Here is a 24103-nt window from a genome sequence, read left to right on the forward strand (position 1 = left end):
CGTGTTCATGAAATCTTGCATCTTTTGCCAGGTGTGAACTTCACATTGCAACTGATGTGCACTGTATTGTCAAATGTATAACATTCGGCAATCAGGGAGAGACCAACAGACAAGGATGGCAAAGCGATGGGCGGAGGAGATGCTAGCGTTAAGTGAGGGGGGATGTCTGAATGGGGGTTAATTATATAAGCACTTCATTTGCAAGTTAATGTCCTCACATCATGACAACTTTTGCTGTTCTGGACAATCTCGTAATTCCAGGGACTTAGACAGACAATAACTCATTAGATAACGGGGACTCTTTCAACCACTGGCCAAGCCTTTAAAACAAGCATTACCTAAACGTATGTATGTTATCCTATTACCCAAGAATGTGCATAATAAATCTAAAAAGAGCACTGGTATGTTTCTGCAGCCACAAGTAACTTATTTAGTTTGAGCAGGAGAAAATAAGGTGTGTTCATAGTTATGAGTCTACACTATAATCACCTTCCTCTTTATAAAACATAGCGGGGTCAGGAAACACTCCATGAGGCACCAAATTACCTTTAAGAAGTGGTTCTGCCATGACAAGGCTGAAACCCTTTCCTTGACCTGCCAAGCTCTGCCCACCTCCCCAACTCCAAGGATTCTGGCCACATGAACCTTCCTTTGGTCTTTGCACCATATTTTCTCCTGTAGAATGGTCTTTACAACATGCTCTTTCCTTCCCGTCCATTCCTTTCTTTAAGTCAGTTCTACTCTTCCCTGATCTTGGTTCAAATGTTACTTCCTCAACAACGCCCTCCTTGACCACACCCCCAATTCCAGGCAAGAGTAGCCTCCTCATCAGTGTCTTTCGTAGCATGATTCACTTCTCTGCGGTGTCTGTCCCTCTTGGCATTTTACTTTTATCTGTGTGGTAAGTTGTTATTAATGTTTGTCTCCCTTCCAACACTTCAGAGTCTGTGAAGATCAAGGTTATTTCTGGTTTTGGTCACTGTATCCCCCATGTCTAGGGAGGGGCTGATGAAAGAATGAGTGAACTCATTCATCTTTAGCTAACTTATATAACCCTCAGAGATTCATTTACTTCACTGAATGATAATAATTATTACAGTCATAACAGTAAGACGCTCTGTTCTATGTGTATTGTAGTTTCCAAAGATGGCCACCGCAGTATAAACTATCTTGCATGCTCTTCTTACGAGTCATTGACATCTCTCCCATCAAATGGTGGTCCATGGCCTCTCCCCTTTAGCCTAAATGGACATATGTCACTGCCTTGACCCAGAGACTATGACAGAAGGGATGCTACATGACTTCTGAAGCCAGGTCGTTAAGGCAATATGGCTTTTACTTATCTCTCTGGAGAGAGACTTATCTTGGGACCCAGCTGCCATGTTGTGGGGAAGCCCAGACCATATGGGGAGACAACGTGTAGATATTTTAGGCAACAGCTGAGGTACCAGCTGACAGTCAGCACCAACCACCAAACGTGAGTGAGATTTGAAGACGAGTCCAAACACAGTCAAAATCTGATGGCAACTGCATAAACAGACTTGAGCAAGAAACAGCTCGCCGAGCCCCGTAACCTCCAGAACAGTACAGGAGAATAAAACGATCGCTGTTGTCATTTCTTAAGCAGGCACGGATACCTGGAACATCTTGACTCTCTTAGTCTTCATAGCAACTCCATGACATAGGTGTTACACGATTTTACAAGTTAGGAAACTGGAGAAGGTAAGTAACTTCCCCAAGGTTATGCGTTTCTAAGCAGTGGAGCCGTGATGTGAGCCCAGGCACTGGCCTGAGGTCATGCTCTGCTCCACTGCACAGAGCTCATGTGAAGGATCTGTGATTCTCCAGCTGTGGTCCAGGTACCACCTGTGAGAAAATCACCTGGGGCTCTTGTTCAAAGGAAGATGTTAGTATTCAGATGTACGCGGAAGTGTTTCACGTCATCTAACTCTCACTACTCCCCCTTTTAAAAAAGGGAGAGCACATCTCTTCCTAGGTGCTAAGAAAAAAAAGAGTATGATCCAGCTAGAATTTCATAACACTTTTATTTTCATTTGGCTCATTTTGATATAAAACTCCTCTCTCCATCACGATTACACTTGTTTAGCTACTGATTCAAGAGGCTAAAATCCCAAGGTGATGAAAAAAATACACCTTTATTCTAAGCATCCTCTTCTAACACTGAGGTACTTCTTCCTAGTAAGTGAAAGGGACTTCTTCATAAAAAGATCTGTAAATCAATGAATAACCTTTAAAGACCATGACTTTGTCAGGAGCTTTTCTGGTCCCAAGTAGCTTGGCACTCCTGGCCCCACCTACATGATTGCATTTGACTGTCCACTCACCACACTGACATCCCCCTGTGGCCAACCTTGGATTTTCTCGGGCTCAGGGAAGCACTTCTGTGTGGGGAACCACCCTAGGCCAGGTTAAGGATCGCTTCTGCCAGCACCAGGCATTACCTGTAATCTTTCAATGATATTCCGGTAGTCTCTGGAAGCTGCCAGGACAGAGTCTCTGCGAGCTGCATTGCGGGCTGTCAGCCGCCAGTTCATGGCGGTTTTCTGCACGATGTTGTGGGACTTGAGGAAGAGGTTGTTGACCTGGCTGTCCAGGTCCACAGGGATGGCAATGGCCCGGCTCTTGGCTGCACAGGAAAAAAGGGACGCATGAGCCTACAACTCTGATAGGAGACACCCAGAGACAGACAACTCCCCCCATCACCCAGCAGGCAGATGTTCCCACACCTATCGCACGAGTGCAGACACGGAGCAGCTCAACTGAACTTCATTATCTGTTAAGTCAGGTTTTCCAACGTGAGTTCTGAGGGGCAGCAGCTCTGAGAGAAGTTACGATGCTCCAAAGTCATACAGTTTAGGTGAGTCAAAGTCAAAGTTCAATGGGCTTCCTCAATGAATGGCTTCTTGGGGTCTCAGATATGTTCATACATTTTAAAAATTGTCAAGACAGGGAACTCGTTTGGCCAGTAAACTGTTTTTTCCCCCAAATTCTCCAGTTCGGTATTCTTTCAACAATCTACAAAATGCTGTTTTAAGCCAAACATAGTACAAAAGATAATATTTACAGTGACATAAACTATTCTTTCCCTAAAGACTCTTTTGTGTTTTTTTTTTAACCTCCTTCAAAAAAAGGACAATTCCAGTCTCACCATGAGAAAACCACTAGTCAAATCCACAACAGGGGACATTCTATAGACATCTGACTAGGACATCTCAAGATTGTCAAGGTCATAGAAAATAAGGAAGGTCTGAGAAACTGTCACAGACCAGAGGAGACTGGGGAGGCATGACAGCTAAATGCTATGTGGCAGCCTACACTGAACCCTGGCGCAGGAAAAGGACAACAGTAGAAAAAGCGGTGAAAACCACATCAAGTCTAGAAGTTTACTTTGTAGCAAAAGGCCAACATCAGTTTTTGAGTTTTGACAAACGGTAGCTGGTAACATAAGATGCTGACTGTGGGGGAGACTGGGTAAGGGACACATGGGAACTTGTGTTGTCTCGGCAACTTCCTCATAAATCTAAAATGACTGCTAAACAGCTATACCCCAATAAAAAATAAAATATAAATTAATTAAATAAAATAAAATGATTGCAGAATAAAAAGTTAATTTAAGAAAGGACGATAACTAGACCAACAATTCTTTTTTTCCATATGGGAAATCCAACAATGTGGGGGGAAAAAAAAAAAAAACCAAGACAACTATTCCCTGTCTTCAAAGCTTCATACCAGTAGAAGCACTGGCATTAATGGGTTGTACAGTTTTCAGGCCCTGCTGCTTCACAGATACCATCTCTTCTTGTCTTTTCACATCACTGCCAAGACTATTAAAACATTTCCTCTCTCTGATGATTGCTGGGCTAGTGAACTGAGAAACCTGCCCAAATCTTAACCAGCAACTTCAAGATCATACACGTGCAGAACTTAGGGTTATCGGGGGAGCTCATCTCACAGTCCCATTTGAGAGAGATCACACCATGAGCCTATAATCTGTAACGTACACACTTTCAGAGCCTCTTACTGTGAAATAGTGCCACGTAAATAATAAAAAGACACGAATACCTGCCACATGAGTGTAACGGAAATCAGGCGGGGACAACTGAAATCAGGCAACGAGCCCTAATAAACACACTCTACACTTGCTGGACAGCTACTCAACAGTGAGAAGAACCCCATCTATCTTTCCCGGTGTCTGCAGGGATCTAGCTACTAGAGGCAGATAACCCTTCTCAATTTAGGCAGGAACATTATCTCTTTGTATAGCATTTACAGGGAGAGGGTGGAACAGGGCAAAGCAACAGAGTCTGACAAAATCAGGGTGAAGGGAGCAGTAAGGGTCATAACTGCCTTTCCAAGCTGCCTATGTGAGGTGATACAGGAGGGAAGGGGAGGGGGAGGGATGGAGGAGCATCTATCGTCCAGAGGCAGAAGGGAGCAGTGCACCATTTCTGAGAAAGGGTGGTCCATGGGATTGGATATGTACTTTGTGCAAAGAAAAGTTTCCATATGGTCAAATATGTTTACATATTTGTAACAAATTACTTTCCTGAATGAGGGGCTTCCCAGGGCCTTGAATAAACTTGAGCACACTGCGACTTGCCAAGAGGTGCTTAACATTTAATGGTGGAATCTTGTTTTGCAAAGACTATCTTTCTTTCGGACTTGCTGGCTCTGGACTTTGGCAGGTGCTGGCTTGGAAAGATGAAAGAATTTGAGAATCAAGATCTCAGTTCCAGCTCTGGCTCTGCAGCCTCCTGTGTGTGGAACCTCTGCAGAGCTATATAGCCAGTGCTCCATCTGGAGTGGGATTACCGCTGGGCAATGCATTTTCATCCTGTTAAATCCAAACCAAGTCGCTGTCTTACCTACATCAGAGAGCACACGAATGCAGCTCTCCACAGAGGCCTTCTGGCTGGGCACAAGCCAGTTGCAGTGGTAGACCCTGAACACGCCTTGCAGCAGCTGCACGAAGACCGGCTGGCGTGTCTGCAAGAAAGAGAGGTCAAGAAGGAGGTGATGTGAAGGCTTTTATTTGTGAGCAACTGATACACTGGTCAGAAACAGACGTTGCCTTGAACCGCAGATTCGTGGACCATTATGCAAGAGTGGGAAGGGGTGGCTGGTGATGAGCTGGATTCCAGACGTGGCCTGGCCAAGGGCGAAAAAGTCAGAAGCATTTTAAGCCAATGCACAAATTTGATGCTAAGTCTGACCACCAGAAGCGGCAGTGGAATATTACAGCCTGAAAACTGTTATTCCTGTCTGGTTACCAACTGGCTGCGTAACTGTAGGCAAATCATTTCCTCTTTGATCTTTAACTTTGTACAATATATAAAATACATAGATTGAGGCAGATTAACCCCCAAAGTTGTTTCCAGGTGTTATATTCTATGAATAGAATCTATAGTTTTAATCAGCATGAACACACTGGTAAGCAGACCTCACCTAGAATGCTCCTTACTTTATTTCTGGCAGTGAGTTCAATGATATAAGAAGCAGCTGGCTCTGATGGTCACTGTTCACAAGTGTTCATTTACTAGAGAGGAGTACTTGCAAGTTAACTGCAGAGTAGGATCTATTCCTCTCTATGATGGCATAAATTTGTACTCATTTTAAAACAAAAGAATGCAAACATCCACGTAACCAATTTAACACTGACTTTCTGAGTGCTTTTGCAAATTATAATTTTGATCTTCGTCCAAAGCTACTCGGATCAGGGTAGCTTTAGACCTGGGTATGATGTGATGAGCTACTCCACCAGTCTTTAATTTTTAGGAGTAAGTACTTGCAGATCCCCTCCAAGAAACAGCAGGAGTTAACCTAGCAAAGAAAAAAAGTACTGAAAAAACTCTATAAAGAAGTTTCTTAGATGAAAGAAAAACAGTTGAAAGTGCTGGGGGGAAAGGAAGTTCATTGTATGAAATTAGAACAGGTTATGATATCGCTTATATGTGGAATCCAAATAAATGATACAAACGAGCTTATTTACAAAACAGAAATAGGGACTTCCCTGGTGCTTCAGTGGTTAAGACTCCGAGCTTCCACTGCAGGGGGCACAGGTTCGATCCCTGGTGGGGGAACTAAGATCTCACATGTGCATGGCATGGCCAAGAATAAAAGAGAAATAGACTCACAGGTATAGAAAACAAACTTAAGGTTACCAAAGAGGAAAGCAGGGAGGGATAAATTAGGAGTTTGGAATTAAAATATACACACTACTATATATGAAATAGATAACCAACAAGGACTTACTGTATAGCACAAGGAACTATACTCAATATCTTGTAAAAACCTATAATGGAAAATAATCTAAAAAGAACATATAAATGTGTGTGTGTGTGTGTGTGTGTGTGTATATATATATATCAGAATCACTTTGCTGTACACCTGAAACTAACAACACTGTAAGTCAACTATATTTCAATAAAAGTTTTAAAAAATAAAACAGGTTAATAAAAATTCAGAACCTCCTCTATAAACACCGTTCAGACAATTTTCACTTATTAACTACCACACACTTCATGTGAGAGCTCACTGGGGCCGTGATACGTCTCCTATGATAGAGGCGTTACCTTAATGCCACCAAATGAAAAACAAGGGCTCAGAACGGTTAAAAGGAAGCACCCAAAAGAAGTCAGAAGTGATGGCCAAGCAGTGAGTCACCTCCAGGGCTCTCTGAGGGTAAAACTCTGAGCTCTTTCCGCTAAATTCACCCGCACACCAGAATCTCACTGCCTTCCTGAGGAAGTACGTTCTGTGCTGCACCTCACAGCCCTCTAAGACAGTCACCTGGGTTACGAACAGAGACGAGGAACACAGGGAGCCTGAGAAATTGGCTGAGAAGTCCTGACACTGAGCTCCGCCGCACCACGCGTCCAGTGAGGGCAGCTCTTTCCTGAGAATACTTCCTCCCTGCCAGGCCCGGCGCGGAGTGCTTACGGCGTACCTCATCTGACCAGCCCCTGACCCCATGAAGCAGGCGGTGGTATCACCACCCACCCCCTGGGCTAATGTGTGTGGACTTGGGATGGGAACTCAATGGCTGAACTCAAAGGAAAAGAATCCTTCAAGTAAATGAACTCAATAGACCAATATTTATTGAGCATTGCTCTGCCCCCACCTGGCCTCTGAATAAACAAAGGATGGAGAGGTCGGCCAGAGGAGCTGACTCCTAATTACCCACTTCCGTGGACACGCTGGGGGCGTCACGTGAGCTCTTGGGCTAAGGAACACGGCGGCCCGTCACCTCCTTGCTGGGATTCTCGCCTGCTCAGTTCTCACGGCCCTGCTTTGCTCCTGAATCCCACCCTGACTGAAGATAATCCCTTGATCTGCCTCTGGCCTCTTTTACAACCTGCCCTTAATTCTCTGTGCTCTGCCCGGGTCCCTTGCAGTCAACCCCTTCCTTTTCCCAGCCGAGACTTGAACCAGGAAATGTTAATATTTGGACTTTACGGCTTCCCTCTCCTGCATCTTCCTGATTCTTTAACTCACTCAACAAATGAGCATCTACCAGAGGCCAGGCACAGGGCTCGGGATAGAACAGTATCGGATACCCCTCTCTGCCCTCCCCACTGTAGCCTGCAGTGCAGCAGGACACAGTACAAGCTGCAATTATTAAGCACCTACTGTGTGCCAGGCATTATGCTAGATGTTTATAAACATGAACTCTCATTCTCACAATTATCTGCAGGGTTGATACTATCCCCCTGTTTAACACACAAGAAAAGGGGTTCTGAAGTTCTAAGACGTACCCAAGTTCACAGAGCTGGGAAGGGGCGGAATGAGGATTAGGATGCAACTCTGTCCTGCTATGAACTTTCTCCAAAGTTCTGTGGTTCCTCCCAGATCTCACATTTCCAGCTGCCTCCCAGACATTCCACTGGCAGCTTAAATGCAACACAGCCAAATCCAAGTCCACCATTTTCCTCCCTCACAAATGTGGGTTAAAAGAAAGGAAGGAAAGAAACAAAACAAGGAAGGAAGGAAGCAAGAAAGAAGGTACAAATCTAGCTGGAGAAACAAGACATAGCTTTTCAACAGGTAAAGTAAGACAGGTTAGGACAGCTGCAAAAACAGTATTCCCTAAAAATAAATATTCTAGAAATCCAGCTTGGACTTTGTATTTTAAATCTACTTGGACAATGTGGGCCTTGCTAGGGACTTACAACATTTGTGTTGGAGATTTACTTCTCTGACCACTCCGATGAATCCCCTGAGTTGTTTCCAGATGTTATAGTCTATGAGTAGAACCTGTATTTTTCATCAGCATAAACAAACTGATAAGCGGATCTCACCTAGAATGCTCCTTACTTCTTTATTTCCGGCAGTGTCTTCACTGATATAAGGAGAAGCTGGTTCGGATGGTTACGGTTCACAAGTGTTTGTTTACTACACATGAGTACTTGTAAGGTAACTGCAGAGTAGGATCTATTCTTCTCTACGATGGTATAAATTTGTACTCATTTTAAAATAAAAGAACTCAACGACGTAAACAATTTGACACTAACCACTCCTACCTATTAATTGGGCTAAAACTGGTTTCAGAGCAAGGCAGTGGAAGGAGGGAGCAGAGACCAAGTTGAAAAATCAAAACACAAATTCCTGTTTAATGATCTCCACTTAATTTGACTGGATTCCTGTGACATGTGGTTTTGCAATACTGTTTCACAACCTCTAGGAGAACGGCCATTGCCACAGCAATTGTCACTGCCAATTACAAGAGAAGCAAGTCCAACCTGACTAACCAAAGCAGTTGGCTCTTAGCAGAAGAGCACTTGGTTAAGAGCATGTCTGGCCTCCAACAACTCATGGGCTTGGGATTTAACAAGTTCCTGTCCCTCAATGACACAAAAACTACGTATAGACGTTCTAAAGGTGGTATTCTAACTTTGATACTTTAGAGATAACTAAGAGCTAGCAGTGAAGTTAAATGAAATGGAAAGTTACCAACAGTCTGTAAAAAAAAAAAATGTATCTCACTAAAAATTCCATCATTCAAGTTTTAGAGTCAGACAGACCTGGGCTGAAATCATGGTTTTGCTAATTAGTAGTTGTGACCGTGGCTGAGCAGGCTAATGAAATCCTCTGAGCCTCAGTTTGCTCAGCTGCAAGATGGGGCTAATACCATCTGTACTAAGCTATTACGAACTCCTTTGCATAGGGAGCAGAATACAGCAGTAACTAATAAATGTACCAGTGATACTATACTGACCACGAGTCACTCTTCTCGTGGAGAATTTACCTTAATTAAGATTATCTGTCCATGATCCAACCACCCTGGGCCATCCATCAGCCCCGGGACAGCCTCCATCTGTGCGCATGAGAAGGGTGGTACCATGGCTCTCCTGGCCACCGGACACCAAGTCCTGCGTGCATTCTGCAGGCTGCACACACGGACCTGCAGCAAGACGCCCACAGCCACTGACCCAGACCTCAGCTCTAAAGAGAAGAGCAATTTCTCCAAGTAAAAGAATGATAAAAACACCTCCCAGATCCAGGGATTCCAAGCTCTGAAACCCCAAGTACAGTGACAAGCAGCTGGCCAGGCGGCTGCACCGCAGGACTCCAGGAGGCGCCCGTGACCAGCGCGCGCTGGGGCGGCTGTAACGCGGCAGCCCTGCTGTCAAGGCCCAAGGACCTCTCACTCCCGCCCGCCACGTACCCCTTCTGATGAACTGTAGGCACACGCTGGGAGTTAAAATGGAGATTTCCAGACACGTTTTTAGGAAGTGTTAACAACATGCTAGCACTTATCTGAAAGCTGCTTCTCTTTCTAAGACTGAAGGTAAAGAATCAACAAGATTAAAGGGGGGAAAAAAGAAGGCATTTTAAGGAGAAAACCAACAACCAATAGAACCGTATGGTACAGAAAAACATTCTCAGATACTTCATTATCCAAGGGATCCTGTACAAACCATTCTCCACAAACAGAAAAGCAACCGCAGTAACGCTTCGCAGAGTGGCTTGCCTACAGCCATTCACTCCCGAATCAGCACCAACTCCAGCTGCTGAAGATCTACTGTGAATACCCTGCATGGATCAATACACTTGTATTTCTTACCTGCAAAGTTGTACTCTGGTCTGAGAAGGGAGAACTGAAGAACGTGGTGACGATACTCATGACAATTTCAGTGACGTACTTCTCCAAAATTGAGTCCGCATGTTTCCTGTCACTTGTGTTGTTACAGGCCTGGAGGACAATTGGATGCTTTAGACATCACACCAAAACCTACACATCAATTGTAAAATTAGGAAAGCTCTGACTCTTCCTGCTTAACAAAGGAAAAATAAAAGCCTGCAAGTCAGTATTTCTCCCCTTAAGAAAGAGCGATGATAAAATAAATCATGGGAAAAGAGAAACAGATCAGCTTGGACATCGTGGTGTGGAATCACAAAACACTAAAATTGCTGTGGGACCTTCAAGGCCACACTGCTTCCTAATTTCTACCCACTTGTGGCAAATCTAAAACCCAAAAGGTAGGAAGAGGCATAATAACTACAATTGTCTCCGTTTTCCCTGAAAGCAAACTGTTTAAGCCATTCATCTTCTCTAGGCCATAGTTTCCTAAAGCATATAATTAAGAGCCTGAATCAAATATTACCCCCGAGGTCCACTGTGCATGCTATTCTCCAAACCTACACCTCTCTTCCATTCAATACAGATTCTACAGATATGCAGTAACCTGGGAAACAGTGGGCTGTGACTCAGAACAATTGACTGTTACAAGTTTTGGGGTGAAGACAGACTTCGGGTTTCATTTGGATTCTACATAATTCTGCTACTTAGAGTAAGATTAGACATTTAGCAGAACAGGTTTAAAAAATTCATTTTTAAAATCAAATTTTATTGCCAAATTCATTAGCCCTCTAATTTGAGATATAAAATTATATATAATAAAAAAATTATGAAGTAAGGGGTAAAACAAGCAAATTTTATTAGCTGTCGTGTTCTGAGCCCAGTGAGGAGCAGATTGTGGACACATCCAGAGAGGGAAGTTAGCAATGGATTTTACAGTATTTTTGAACAATTTAAGGCTGGGGTCAGCCCAGTTAAGGCTGGTGGCTGTTTTTATAAATAAAGTTTTATTGGAACCCAGCCATGCCCGTCTGTTTATATACTGCTATGGCTGCTCTCATGCTACCTACCAGGGCAGAGTCGGGTAGCTGTGACAGAGACTGCATGACCTACAAAGCCAAACATATTTACTATCTGGACCTTCACGGAAAACTTCACCGAGATCTAATTTGAAGACACAAAGCAGGCCTTCCTTTTCAAGCCAAAAACTGCAGACTTATGGGATTAAAAGACTAGGAAGAATCTGAGATTCAAATATATACATATTTAAATTATATATATATGTATACATATGTGTGACACCAACACCTGAGTACTATTAAACATGGTCCTTGGCTAGAATGATAATAAGTTAAGAGGAAAAGGGTCAAGAGAAATGAGACGTGTGGGAAGAAAAGAGCCAGGTACCTCCTTGTGCCACGAACTGAGGCGTCGTAATTACATGACTGTGTCCTCACATCTGCACAGCGTGACCCAGACCCACACGCACCCCTTACCCTGCCTCCTTAGCTCCAGAAAGCCTTACCCTGCAGATGTCGACAAGGAAATTCTCAAACAATTTCCACATGTGATTGCTGGTATAAATCTCCTTCATTTCCACCTCCGTATCCACATAGCAGTGATTCAGGAAGTTAATGTACGCAATTTTAACCTGGAAGAGAGAAACAGGCTTTTCTAAAAAACCAACTTAGTACGTGCGGGATTGATTAGTTCCCTCATTTAAATAGTGACCAGGACGACAGACCACAATGGTCATTCCATGTTCCCCTGCTGCTTGAATGCCTATGATTTTTTTGATATTCAAAATGCACAATTATAAAACTCCAAAACAACATTTTTTGGAAGAGAATATGCTCATGACCTCAAGGTAAAGAATGGAACAAAAAGTTCTGATCCTAGAAGAGAAGATGGACATACCTGACTGCATTAAAATTAAGAATTTCTGTGAGATAGCACTGTTACGAGAGCTAAATCACACGATTTGGGAGAAGCTGTTTGCAATGCACATCCCCCCCCAAAATTCCTGTCGATTTGTACATGTAAGATGGACAAAGAAAAAAAGAGGCGAAAAATTTGATCTGGTATGTCCTTAAAGGGACAGTAAGTCTCAAAAACAACATATGGAAAGGATGTGACCCTCACGTGGTAATCAAGAGGACAGAAATTAAAAGCAGTATGAGATATCACTATGCACTCACAGATTGAAAACTAATAATAAAAGGTCTGAGAAGACCAAGGGTTGCCAGGGTTTCGGAGCAACAAGAGCTCTGGGAGGAGGGGTGGCTGCTGGAGTAACCCCTGGAAACCACTTCCCATTATCAAGTCAAAGGGAAGAAATGCACCTTGTATGACCCAGCACTTCTGAGTGCACACCTGCAGAGATGTGTACACATGCATTGGTCCTAAGAGCCAAAAACCTAAAACTAACCCAAATGAGCATCATCAGAAGCACAGAAAGTCACACTGTGGGACAACGACACCTCCTCCAAGAGAAGCAAGTGAATACAGCTGCGTACGTCAGCACGGATGAATCCTAACACCACACAGCACAACTGGAAAAGGCACAAAATAGGGCATAAAGGAAGTTCAAAATCAGGCAAAACCAAATTATACTGCTTAGGGACATACAAAGAAAACTATGTAAGAGTCACATCACGGCTACCTCCATGAGGGAGCCCTTTGTGGGAGGCTGGGGACCCGGAAAGGACCACAGGGGAGGGATGTGTCACATTTCCTGACCTGGGTGGTGGTTACACAGCTGGTCTCTTCGTAATTATTCTTATAGTATATAACTCACATCTATGAACTTTTCTGTACTTATGTTGTATTTCAAACAAAAATGGGTGAAAAACAAGCTATTATCCCTCACTTATCCATAATAAGAGAAATGCAAATTACAACTATATCGAAATACCACATCTATCTATCAGGGCTATGAGAATCCAAATATTTGACAACATACTGTACAAACTAGACTGTGAAAAAAATGCAATTTTTATTTTCTTCTTATTTTTATCACATTATATAATAAGCTGGTTCAACATTCACGGACGATAACTGTACATCTGTACAATGAAATTTTATATAACTATACAAAAGGAATGTAGAATCTCCTTAAGGACTGATATGAAAAGAGGGATGTACCTGGAATGTCACCTTTCGTGTTAAAAAAAAAGGGGGGGGGGCAGGCAGGAGAATGAAGCATATATATTTGTAAATGTTTATATGCAAAACTCTGAAAGGATACACAACAACCTATTAAATTATTTTCTGGGGGGTGGGGGGAACAGGTAAAGAACACTTTTCATAGTTTATTTATGGTCTCTGCTATTTGAACTTTTCAAAATGTATTAACTTTTCCAAAAATTAACCTAAAAGTACATATATTTAATATATACTATATATGCTATATATATATGTATGCTTAGTTTAAAGTATAAACTAATAGTATATATTCTAAAACATACAAAGATAAAATATATACTGTATGATCCTTTTCTTTTGTTACTAGCTACTGTATGAATAGGGAAACAGAAAGCTAGAAGGACTTACTTCAAAAACCTAACAGGTATTTATTATGGGTGGTGAAATGGTAGATTATTTTCAGCTTCTTATCGGTTACCTGGAGTTTCTGAACGTTTTATAGCTGTCATTCATGACTTTTGCAATACAAGTTTTTGTTTTAAAGAATAAACCTACAGAGTTAAGTTTGACATTTGTATGAACTGTATCTGAATCCACCCTTTTTCTCGTTTCTGAGAAGTTCACTGAGGTCAGTGCTCTTTGCTCAGCACGTGGAATCATTCATTCCACAGAGCTGACGCCCTGCAGCAGGTTCCCATTCGTCTTCAAGGAGAGAGACAGAAAGATTAACTTCCTCTGTCATTCCTCTCACACAAAATCAATGCTGAAGAAGATGCTGTTTCAGCCAACAAAAATCTCTCGACAAAATAAGCTGCAGGTGTCAAAACCGTGAGGTCCCACCTAGGTCAGCCACCAGGAAGCCTCCCATCCAGCCACAGCCTCATACACCACCTGGAGACACACAAGCAGGTTCCACCTGTCCTGGGGACACAGTCGCTCACCTCGGGGATGCAGTCCTCATGGGTCACCACGCGGACGATGTCATCCAGCGGCAGCAGGGAGTTGCACTTGATCTCCGTGTAGACGTTCTTGCCCTCTGTGCACACGGCCAACAGTTCGACCAGGTGGATGTGGTACATGAGAGGGCTGTTCTCATCCATCCGGTCCCGCTCCGACCTCATCATCTGGATCAGAGTCTGGAAAGAGGCTCTGTCATTGTAGAACACAAGGACGTCCTCTCCTGAATTAACCAGCTACAATCAATAAAAGAACAAGACTTGTTTATAGTACAAGTTTGCAGGGATTGGGGGAAACATTAAGAAAAAAAAAAATCTACTCACAGAGAAAGAGATGTTCTGTTAGCATTTACCTTCCAAAACTAGTGGCACTTATATTACTGAACTCATCTAGATTTCATTCATGTATATTACTAAACAACTACAAACCTTCAGCAGCATCATTTTAATTCACAGATAAATATCACAGCAGTCGTAAAAAACCATAAGAGCAAGAGAAAGTCTACATACCAGCATTCATGTATCTGGTAAAAATGTAGATTTCAGGCTTGCCCTTGTATTTCCAAACTAATAATTTGGCTATGGCTTTTCCTTTTAAAAATATTTCCATCTCCTTTTCAGGCTTTGTAAGTATTCTTCTTACAACTCTTTCATACGTTGCCTTATTTCTTCACAATCACAGATTATCCAATTCTAATTAAGATACGCCTTCCTTTCAACACTCAAGAGTCCCCTGGGGACTGGGGCTTCTCAGAAATCTACTTAAGAATTAATTTCATCACTGCATGAAATACAAAACATCCAAAAAGGGCCAGCACAGAAGTCAAAATAAATATAATCCATATTATTTACCTAATAACAACTAACCTTTATGAACCCTGAGTGTGTGTCAGATACCATAATTACTTCCAATAGCGACTAGAGTAACAGACTTCCAATAAAATGTAGCTATTACTGTCATTATCTCATTTAACCTGCCTATCAGCTCCTCAAGTGAACAGCGCCATGCCTTCATTTACAGAAACCCACACTGAGGGTTTGAGAAGTCAAATAACACGTCCTGAATCACATGGCCGGGGACGTGGCACAGCCGACATTCATATCCCAGCTCAAGCCAACGCCTTCAAAGACACTACCCCATCTTTCACTGAAATCATATATGTAGATACGATTATAAATCCAAGTGTTAGGTGGATTTACTTGAGATCCATTTTTTTTTTTAAAGGTGAGAAGGTGAAACCAAGCATATGCTGAAGTCGATGTCGCAGGGGTGACAGAGAACCTTCCTGACCAGACAGCATCCGTGGGACACTGACATCCCACAGAGAACCAAAGGGGACTCTGCCCTGATCCCACGGACCAGCTTCTCCTTGAGTATCACCAAGCAACAATTTTTCCAGCTAATTAATTAGGTGAAAAAAAAATTATTCTTTGGCCATGCCACGCAGCTTGAGGCGGGATCTTGGTTCCCCAACCAGGGATTGAACGTGGGTCCTCAGCAGGGAAAGCGCGGCGTCTTAACACTGTGCCACCAATGAATTCCCAGGTGAATTTTTTTTTTTTTTAAAGGCATAGAAGCCACAAGAAGAGAAGCTGCTCTCACTCACAGGATTCTATCCGTTCACTATATTCTGGTTCAGAATTCCTGGGTTTTTCTCCCTCTTGGAAGAATCCAAGACAGTGATCCCTCAAATAGATTTACTGCTATGAAAAACTAGATCAGACTCTTGCCTGTATCTACAGTTTAAGCTCACAAGCAAAAGATCACACACACACACAATTACTTTCTGTCCCTTCCTATGGCTCCTGGACAGGGTGCCAGTTCATACTGATAAAATTAAATAATTTTTAAGCTCCTATGGAACACAAGAGGAAGGTATATAGAAAAACAGAGTTGTCACCTCAGCCATGACCATGTCTTGGCACTTTTTGATGAATTTCCCTTCTGCCTTGACAATCGTCTGCAAGAACTTGATGTACTGGACGTTTCGACCGTGAGTCTCAATGCAGTGAACAAAGTGCTGGACGACTCTCTCGTTGATCTCACTGCACAGCTGGAAGTTGTTCATGAAGATGTGCTGCATGGTGACCGCCTCCAGGATCTGGCATGAGAGTGAGGGCGGGGCAGAGGGACATGGTCAAGGGATGGCCAGAGCAGAGGACCAAGTGAGAAAAAGAAGAGTCCACCACGGACCCAGAGGGAGCAGCCTTCAACCCCGTGAAAGCATCTTTCTCCCTTCTTGCTCTGCACTGCCTTCCTTCCGACGCCACTTTTTCAATTACGTGTAATAAACACAGGACAGTGAACTCATCATTAGTTTTCTACGGAATGAATTCCAGATCAAGAAACAAAGCAGGTTCCCTTTATGGCCCCCCTCACTCCTCCCCAGTTTTACTACTATTTTGACTTGTCCGACCACAGATTAGTTTTTCCTGTTCTTGAACCTCACGCATCCTCTTCTACCTAGCTTCTTTTGCTCAATGTTACTTTTGCAATGTTGTCATCCATGTGGGCGCGTGTATTTCTAGTTTGTTCCCTGTCACTGCTATGCACATTCCATTGCCTGAAAATACTACAAGGCACTGATCTGTTCCATTGTTGATTTGGGGGTGGTATTGAACATTCTCTTAAATGTCTTCTGATAAACACAATGTATGCACTTCTGTTGGCTTTATACCCAAGAGTGGAATTGCTGGGTTGCAGAGTTTATGTATGTCTGACTTTAGAAGATATTTCCAAACAGCTTTGAAAGATGTTAACAATTTTCATTCTACATTACAGCTACTCCGTTTCCTTGTCAGCACCCAGTAAAGTCAGTCTTTTCATTTTAGCCACAATTTTGTTGCACGTATCTTACTTAATTTGCATTCTTCTGATGACTAACCACGTGGAGGGTCTTGTCATGTTTACCGGCCATTCGGATAACCTCTACTGTGGAGTGTCCCGTTTTAAAGTTTTTTGTCCGTTTAAAAAAGTGGGCTGTGATGTTCCTTATGGACGTTCCTGACTTTGATACCTCTCCTGGACATGAAATCACTGCTAGACTTGTACATTGTGAGTGTCTTCTCTCTGGCTTGTCTTTGCTCACTTAATGGTGTCATTTGATGAATAGAAGTTCTTAATTCTAAAGAAGTCCAATTTATTGATATTTTCCTTGATGATTAGTGCTTTTTGCATACTATGTGAAAAAACTTCCCTTTCCACAAGGTCATGAGATGTATTCACCTTCTGTTCTAGAAGCTTTATCTTCTACTTTTTACCTAGACTTACTGAGTTATTGGGTTTTATGGCTGATGTGAGGTAGGGGGCTTTAACCTTTTCATTTTTTGCCTTTTCTTTTTCTTTTTCTTTTTCTTAACATGGCAAAGAGGGAATGTAACCCTACCACGCAGCAGTCCTTTTCCTGAAAAGCTCCAGCAGTACGGATGAATCAGTGTTTCTGTGTGTTACTGTGTGTGTACGTGAGGGTGTGTTAATGTACAAGGATGCCCTCTGCAGTATTGCTCACAAGTCAAAATCAGATACTGCCTGATTGTCCATTAATATGGGCATGGCTTAAACAAAAGTTATAGCCACTCTACAGAAGGCCATTTAGCTACGAAACGAATGACAAACATTTATATATCTTTCACTTGCAAAGATAGCCAAGATGTGTTAAGTGAAAAAAATAAAACACAAAACAATGTGTAGCGTGTGCCACCATTTTCCTTTAGAAAAAGCATATTACGTATTTAATATATTGTAAAAAAGCATTTAACGGAAATGTGACAGAATTATGTTTTACGTGGATCTATTACGTTTTATATAAACATAGAAAACTTGATGCAGGACATCAAGGGGATGTTGCTGGACAGTGAAAAGCAGCATTTTGCTGTGGCTGGAGTTTGGTAAAATGAGGAATGTTATGAAGAAGAAATATCTATCTTATCTTTCACCTACCACCTCTTCCTCCCTCTTCTACCTCTTTTCCCAAAAAGATGGGGAGTATTTACGGCCTCCTGAGAGTTGATCAAAATGTTTCCCCTTGGAATGCATGTTGCATGATAACAAGTCCCAGTGGCCACGATGGCAAAAGAACAAAGTCTTCTCTCTTCCTACTTCCCCGCCCTCCTCCCCACACAGATGCCCAGGCAGGCCTCCAGTCTTACCCCTGGGTTGAGAAACAGGTTTATGTGTTTGTGAAGCAAAGCCTGATTCTGCTGGTTGCCAGCACAGAAATTCTGCAGAAACTCATGAGCCAGCCTCATTATCTCCTGCATCTTGGTGTCTTCAGCCTATGTGCGGGGAGACAGACAAAACACAGGTTGAAAACAGGGCTACGCCTTTGACAAGAGAAGGTCAACAGGAGACAGCACTGATCTCTAGGTCAAGAGGCCAGGTTCGATGACGCCCCCGTACCCCCCAACTTATGTGGGGCTCTGGGGGTGTTTGGTGGGGGCAGGCTGTGTGAAAACATGGCGGGGGAGGGGCTGCACTGCTGACTGCAGAGAAGCCAGTCACTTGTGTATGCTTCATGGAGAAACGTGAATTCTCTCCCACTAGCTTTGGACAGAAATAAAATGATTTTATTGGGGAAAAAATAATAGAAAGTGAAAGCTAAGAGGAAGGGTCTGGTGGGCTTCCTAGGTGGCGCAGTGGTTAAGAATCTGTCTGCCAATGCAGGAGACACGGGTTCGATCCCTGCTCCAGGAGGATCCCACATGGCGCAGAGCAACTAAGCCCATGCACCACAACTATTGAGCCTGTGCTTTAGAGACTGTGAGCCACAATTATTGAGCCTATGTGCTGCAACTACTGAAGCCCATGTGCCTAGAGCCTGTGCTCTGCAACAAGAGAAGCCACAGCAATGACGAGCCTGTGCACCACAACGAAGAGTAGCCTCCACTCACCGCAACTAAAGACACCCCACGCACAGCAAAAAAGACCCAACACAGCCAATAGAATTAATTAATTAATTAATTAAAAAATATTAAAGAGGAAGGGTCTGGAATTCCACTCTATCAACGGCTGAAATCTCTGAATCCCCAATTTCTGAAAATATGGACAGACAGCAGAGCGAGAGCTGACTTCATCACTGGCTGTAAGCCCATATGCCCCCAGCTCTCGGGCATACATTTTTAAGTTGCCTTAACTTATGGACACACTAACTTTGGGGTTAGCTGACGCGGCAGAGTGGAAATCTCGTACAGTCTAAGTTACGGCAAAGGCATCTATCTTAACTCCTTTCCCTGTCACCTCAGGCACATTACTGAACCTGCGACTTAGTTTTCCTACCTATGTAATCAGGAGAATATGTGACTCAGGCATTTCACATAGTTGATTACGATATTCTCATCTCATATATTAAAAACACATACTCAGTAAGCAACAAGGATGTACTATACAGAACAGGGAAGAATAGCCATTATCTTGTAATAAATTTTAATGGAGTATAATCTGTAAAGATACTAAATCCCTTTGCTGTACCCCTGAAACTAACACGATATTGTAAATCAACTACACTTCAATAAAAAACAAAAACGCACTCAGCATTTGTGAAGCGTTAGATGGCTATGACAAGACAATCATATAAAACCTCTTGCCACTTGCCCAGTTCTAAACAAGCCACCAATTAACAGTAAAAACAAAACGAGAGTCCCCCAAGTGGCAATTGCCCCCCATATTCACAGAGCTCACATCGTCTTCCTAAGTCATCTCACAAACATCCCCTCGTGTCAGGGGCCAGAGAGTACAGCAGCTGGGAATGCAGGCCCTGAGACCAGGCTGCCTGGCCCTTATCTACAACTTCCAAGCTGTGTGGCCATGGGCAAGTGGACGTAACCTTTCAGTTTCCTCATCTGTAAAACGTAGCTAAGAAAGCGCACACTTCCTATTGTGGTCACGATGATTAACTAAGAAAATTCAAGTACTTACTTAACTTGACCGTAATTACTTAACAAATGTCAGCTATTAGTAGTGGTCTAGACTAAGGGTCAGCAAACTGTTTTCTTAGAGGCCCAGATACCTACTTTAAGGCTTTATGGGTCACAAAGCAGAACAGAGGACATTACGCACGAACTTATATGACCCCTGAAAATTTAACTATTCAAAAACGTAGCAACCATTTTTGTCTCATATGCTGTATATGAGACAAGGAGGTGAGCCATGTGTTGTCTAGATCCACCCTGGTGTAGACAACAACCCTGTGAGAAAATAGAACACGTCTGCTGAGACTCTGATGGAAGGAATCCAAGCTACCAGAGTGACAGTCGAACAAAGCAGGAATTTAAGGAGGACACTGATAGCAAGTCTCAGAACAACAGAAAGGGTATTCCATTTGTCTCCCATTTACAGAGAGGAGCAAAGCTTCTAGCTCTAAGAAACCAGATGGTTTGGAACAGACAGACACGGCAGCAACCTTGAACTGCTCTGCATTCTTCTACTTCTTCAGTGAAGAGAGCAACTTGCTGGCGCACAAGCTAACTAAAAAGCTTCTGGCCTTTGGGACTTCCCTGGTGGTACAGTGGTTAAGAATCCACCTGTCAGTGCAGAGGACACGGGTTTGATCCCTGGTCCGGAAAGATTCCACATGCTGCGGAGCAAGGAAGCCTGTGTGCCACAACTACTGAGCCCATGTGCTGCAACTACTGAAACCAGCACATCTACAGCCCGTGCTCCACAATGAGAAACCACCACAATGAGAAGCCCACGGCCCACAAAGAAGACTCAACACAGCCAAGAAAATATATAAAATCAATCAATCAATCAATCTTGTGATTAACTTTGAAAAAAAAGAAAGAAAAGCTCCTGGCCTTCGAAGCAGACTTTTCCAGAGCAAGCAAGCTCATAAAGACATAACAAGGGGTTACCTGTTGGTAGGAAGCCCTCCACTGTTGTCACACACTGGGATGACTACGCATCCAAAAACCTGACAAATGACACACACACACACACCCCCTTCTGCCTTTGAGCCACCGATTCCAGCTGAATCTGGCTCCTGCAGATCACTTCAACATTGTTCTGTGAATGAATATCTCTCATTAAGGAAGCATGTTATTACGAGGCAAAGCCAAGGCCCAGCAAACTCTCTCCTCACATTCTTTACACAGAGGGGCTAAACCCACTTGTTCGTTCTAGTCCCAACGCCACCCACGTTTGGATGACACCCACACCTATCTATATTAATTCCAAGTGAGTTAAGTACCTGACCTGTTGGAGGGATTAAACTTGTACTTTATTGGCGGCTGGTGAAAGGCCTGACTCATCTGATTCACGCAGGCCCCGTGACTGAGGAGGAGGCCTTGGCAGGGAATTTCCTAAAGTGCAGGGCAGCAGGTAGAGGTGTGTTACCTACAGAAGTGAGGCACAGGGAAGCTGGAAGGCAAGAGGTCCAAGGCTCGGGCTCCACAGGTGCGCAGAGCCAACTCTGCTGTGTGCAGTCGGGCCTTCCAGGCGAGACACTCAACTTCTCTGGACTCAGTTTTTCGCACTTAAAATGGGGCTTCTAACAGCACCACCTTTCTCATCTGGGTGTCTTGAGCATTAAATGAGCAAATAACGTAAGGGCCTCAGCACAGTACCTGGCACCCTGCAAACACTAGGCAGAGAACCTTCTTCAGGCGACTCTTCACTAGGGAGTCTCTGGGAGCCACTGGTGAACGCAAGAGACCAGTGTCTATGCTTTTGGACTCAAAACTTCCCCAAGCCCCAGTCTCCTCATCCATCAAGTGGCAACACAGCGAGTGCCATACTGGGTTTTAGAAGCTTGAATGAATGCCTCTGAAAGTACCCTGTCAGGCCACATGGATGCAAATGTTACCCTCCTTCCCTCAGTCCCATCCCTGGCAATACCAAACGCCAACACGAAAAAGGCGAGACACAGTGTAACTTTTTGCAACAGAAAAGAAGACTTAGAGCCAAGCAGTATCTGACAGATCCAACTTCACCATCAGCATGCAAGTGAGGACCTTGAGTGGTCAAGCCCTGTGTCCCCACGTGCATTTAATAACTTGCAGTGCTTGCACGTGTAACATCGCAGACGAAACTGTACAGCACAAGCCCACGTACAGAGACAGCTCTGTACTCAGACCCATCTGTCCCCATCCAGCAGATGGGACAGTACGGGAGTAGGGAGAGAATAAATAAGACTCCTCCTTGTCTACAGAATCTTAAAAGTGGAGGGAGGTTACGGGTGGTTTGCCTTTATTTTTACGATGCTCTGTTTCATATCAATTACCTGAGGTGGCTTCACAGTGACACTCGTCACATCAGCTTCCTTTCCTCACCAACTATTCCCAAGTGTGAAGGGTGTGGGGAAACCCAGGAACCCGCCCGCCACGAAGCGGCAGCGTCGGGTGCGGGGCGCCCACCTTCTCGTAGGGGATCTGCAGCAGCTCCAGCACCACGGCGTGGGCGCCCATGTTCCGCAGCAGGCGCTGCTGCTGCTTCCGGCTCTTCCTCACCGTCGCGCTCTCTTGAACACAGAGTTTGCTGAGTCGGATCAAAATCTGGTGCAAAGACAGAACCAAAGCTTCTCCTCGGACCCACATCTCAGTTCTGGAGACCTAACTTACAGCCTGGCGATGACAGTTTACGATCCCTCTCTGGGTCCTTGGAATTTGCTAAGGGAGTAGATCCTGGGTGTTCTCACTTCGCCCCTCACAACAAAAAAAAAAACCCTATGTGCGTGATGGAGGTGTTAATTAACTTGATTGCGGTGATTTTGCACAATGCATATGCATATCAAATCATCACAGTGTCGAGTATATTATAATTTTCTCAATTACACCTCCAAGTTGGAAAAAAAAAATTATTTTAAGAAAAAAGAAGTCAATCTCAGAAAACTAAGAAGCTTGGATGGAAAAAAGACTGCAGAGGTTAGTGTAGACAGGCAGGCAAAAGGGATCATAATATATTAAGCACACAAAACGAGGGAAGCTGCTCTAGCTTGCAGTATCCCTATTGATTGTATTAAAACAAATCCACATACGGCTAAGAACAAGTCTTCAGAATAACCAGAGGATTATGGCCCCATCAGCAAGCGAGACAGTTTCAGAGCTCCTAAAACAGTATGATTCAGCATCATTGCCAAGGACTTGGGAAAAGTTTGCTCTAGGGTCAAATAAAAAAAAAAACCACCAACCTCCCAACTGTGAACCACCCTATGCAAAGATTCCTAAAGAACTACAGTTCTCATTGGTGGACTCCATGTGACAGCCACCAAGATAAATCCTTGACAATGTTATCATTTAACTCTTCCTTCAAATGTCAACCTCCAGGCATACAGGTGCCGGCAGCGCCTATGAAAGGCGGGGAAACGGAGCACTCATAAACAGTAAGTGGCAGAGCTGAATTTGAACCGAGACCAGACACTAAAACCCATGCACTTAACCTCAGAGGCTTATGTCTCCCTGTGAAACCTTCCATGACGGGAAACACTCAAGAGGGGGCACGTACCTCTTTGACCACCCTGTAGTTGTAGCTGCTGGTGCTCTCATGCTTCTGCGACTTGTTATTGCCCTCCTAGGAATCAAGACGAACATGAGTGGGGTTTCTACAACTCCTGTCTGTCTGTTAGGGTTAGCATCACAATTTAGGGAAGAACAGGAATTCTGCAGTGTCTTCATGCTGGGTCTACGCCCGAGTTATTCACTTGCTCACACACAGCTCGCCTCTGATGGGCGTTACTTCCCCGACAGGGGAGAGGATGGTGGGCCAGACACGGCTGGAGAACAGGCTCTTTGCCATGTCGGCAAGGGACACCTGGTGCTACTTCACTCAAAGTCAGTCCTACACAGGCCAAGGTGACACGGGAGATGAGGTGAACTTGTATTTGTAGCTCACTTCCTGGGAGAATGGCTGTCACCCTGTTAACAAGCAGATCTCTTGCGACCAAGCCCATCCTATAATCTGCATTCTTATCTA

General features: G+C 43.7%; 1 protein-coding gene across 1 annotated transcript in view; it reads right to left on the reverse strand.

The window, feature by feature from the left end:
• ITPR1 (inositol 1,4,5-trisphosphate receptor type 1) overlaps positions 1 to 24103 on the reverse strand; it is a 314399-nt gene that overhangs the window by 126751 nt on the left and 163545 nt on the right. The window contains exons 29-37 of the mRNA XM_057706415.1: positions 23636 to 23701; positions 22549 to 22686; positions 18349 to 18474; positions 16101 to 16301; positions 14185 to 14436; positions 11625 to 11750; positions 10085 to 10213; positions 4887 to 5007; positions 2463 to 2647 (exon numbers count right to left, since the gene is read on the reverse strand). Coding sequence (XP_057562398.1) covers positions 2463 to 2647; positions 4887 to 5007; positions 10085 to 10213; positions 11625 to 11750; positions 14185 to 14436; positions 16101 to 16301; positions 18349 to 18474; positions 22549 to 22686; positions 23636 to 23701 — 1344 coding nt within the window. The remainder of the gene's footprint in view (positions 1 to 2462; positions 2648 to 4886; positions 5008 to 10084; positions 10214 to 11624; positions 11751 to 14184; positions 14437 to 16100; positions 16302 to 18348; positions 18475 to 22548; positions 22687 to 23635; positions 23702 to 24103) is intronic.

Source organism: Hippopotamus amphibius, chromosome 13 (genome assembly GCF_030028045.1).
Source record: "Hippopotamus amphibius kiboko isolate mHipAmp2 chromosome 13, mHipAmp2.hap2, whole genome shotgun sequence".
NCBI lineage: Eukaryota > Metazoa > Chordata > Mammalia > Artiodactyla > Hippopotamidae > Hippopotamus > Hippopotamus amphibius.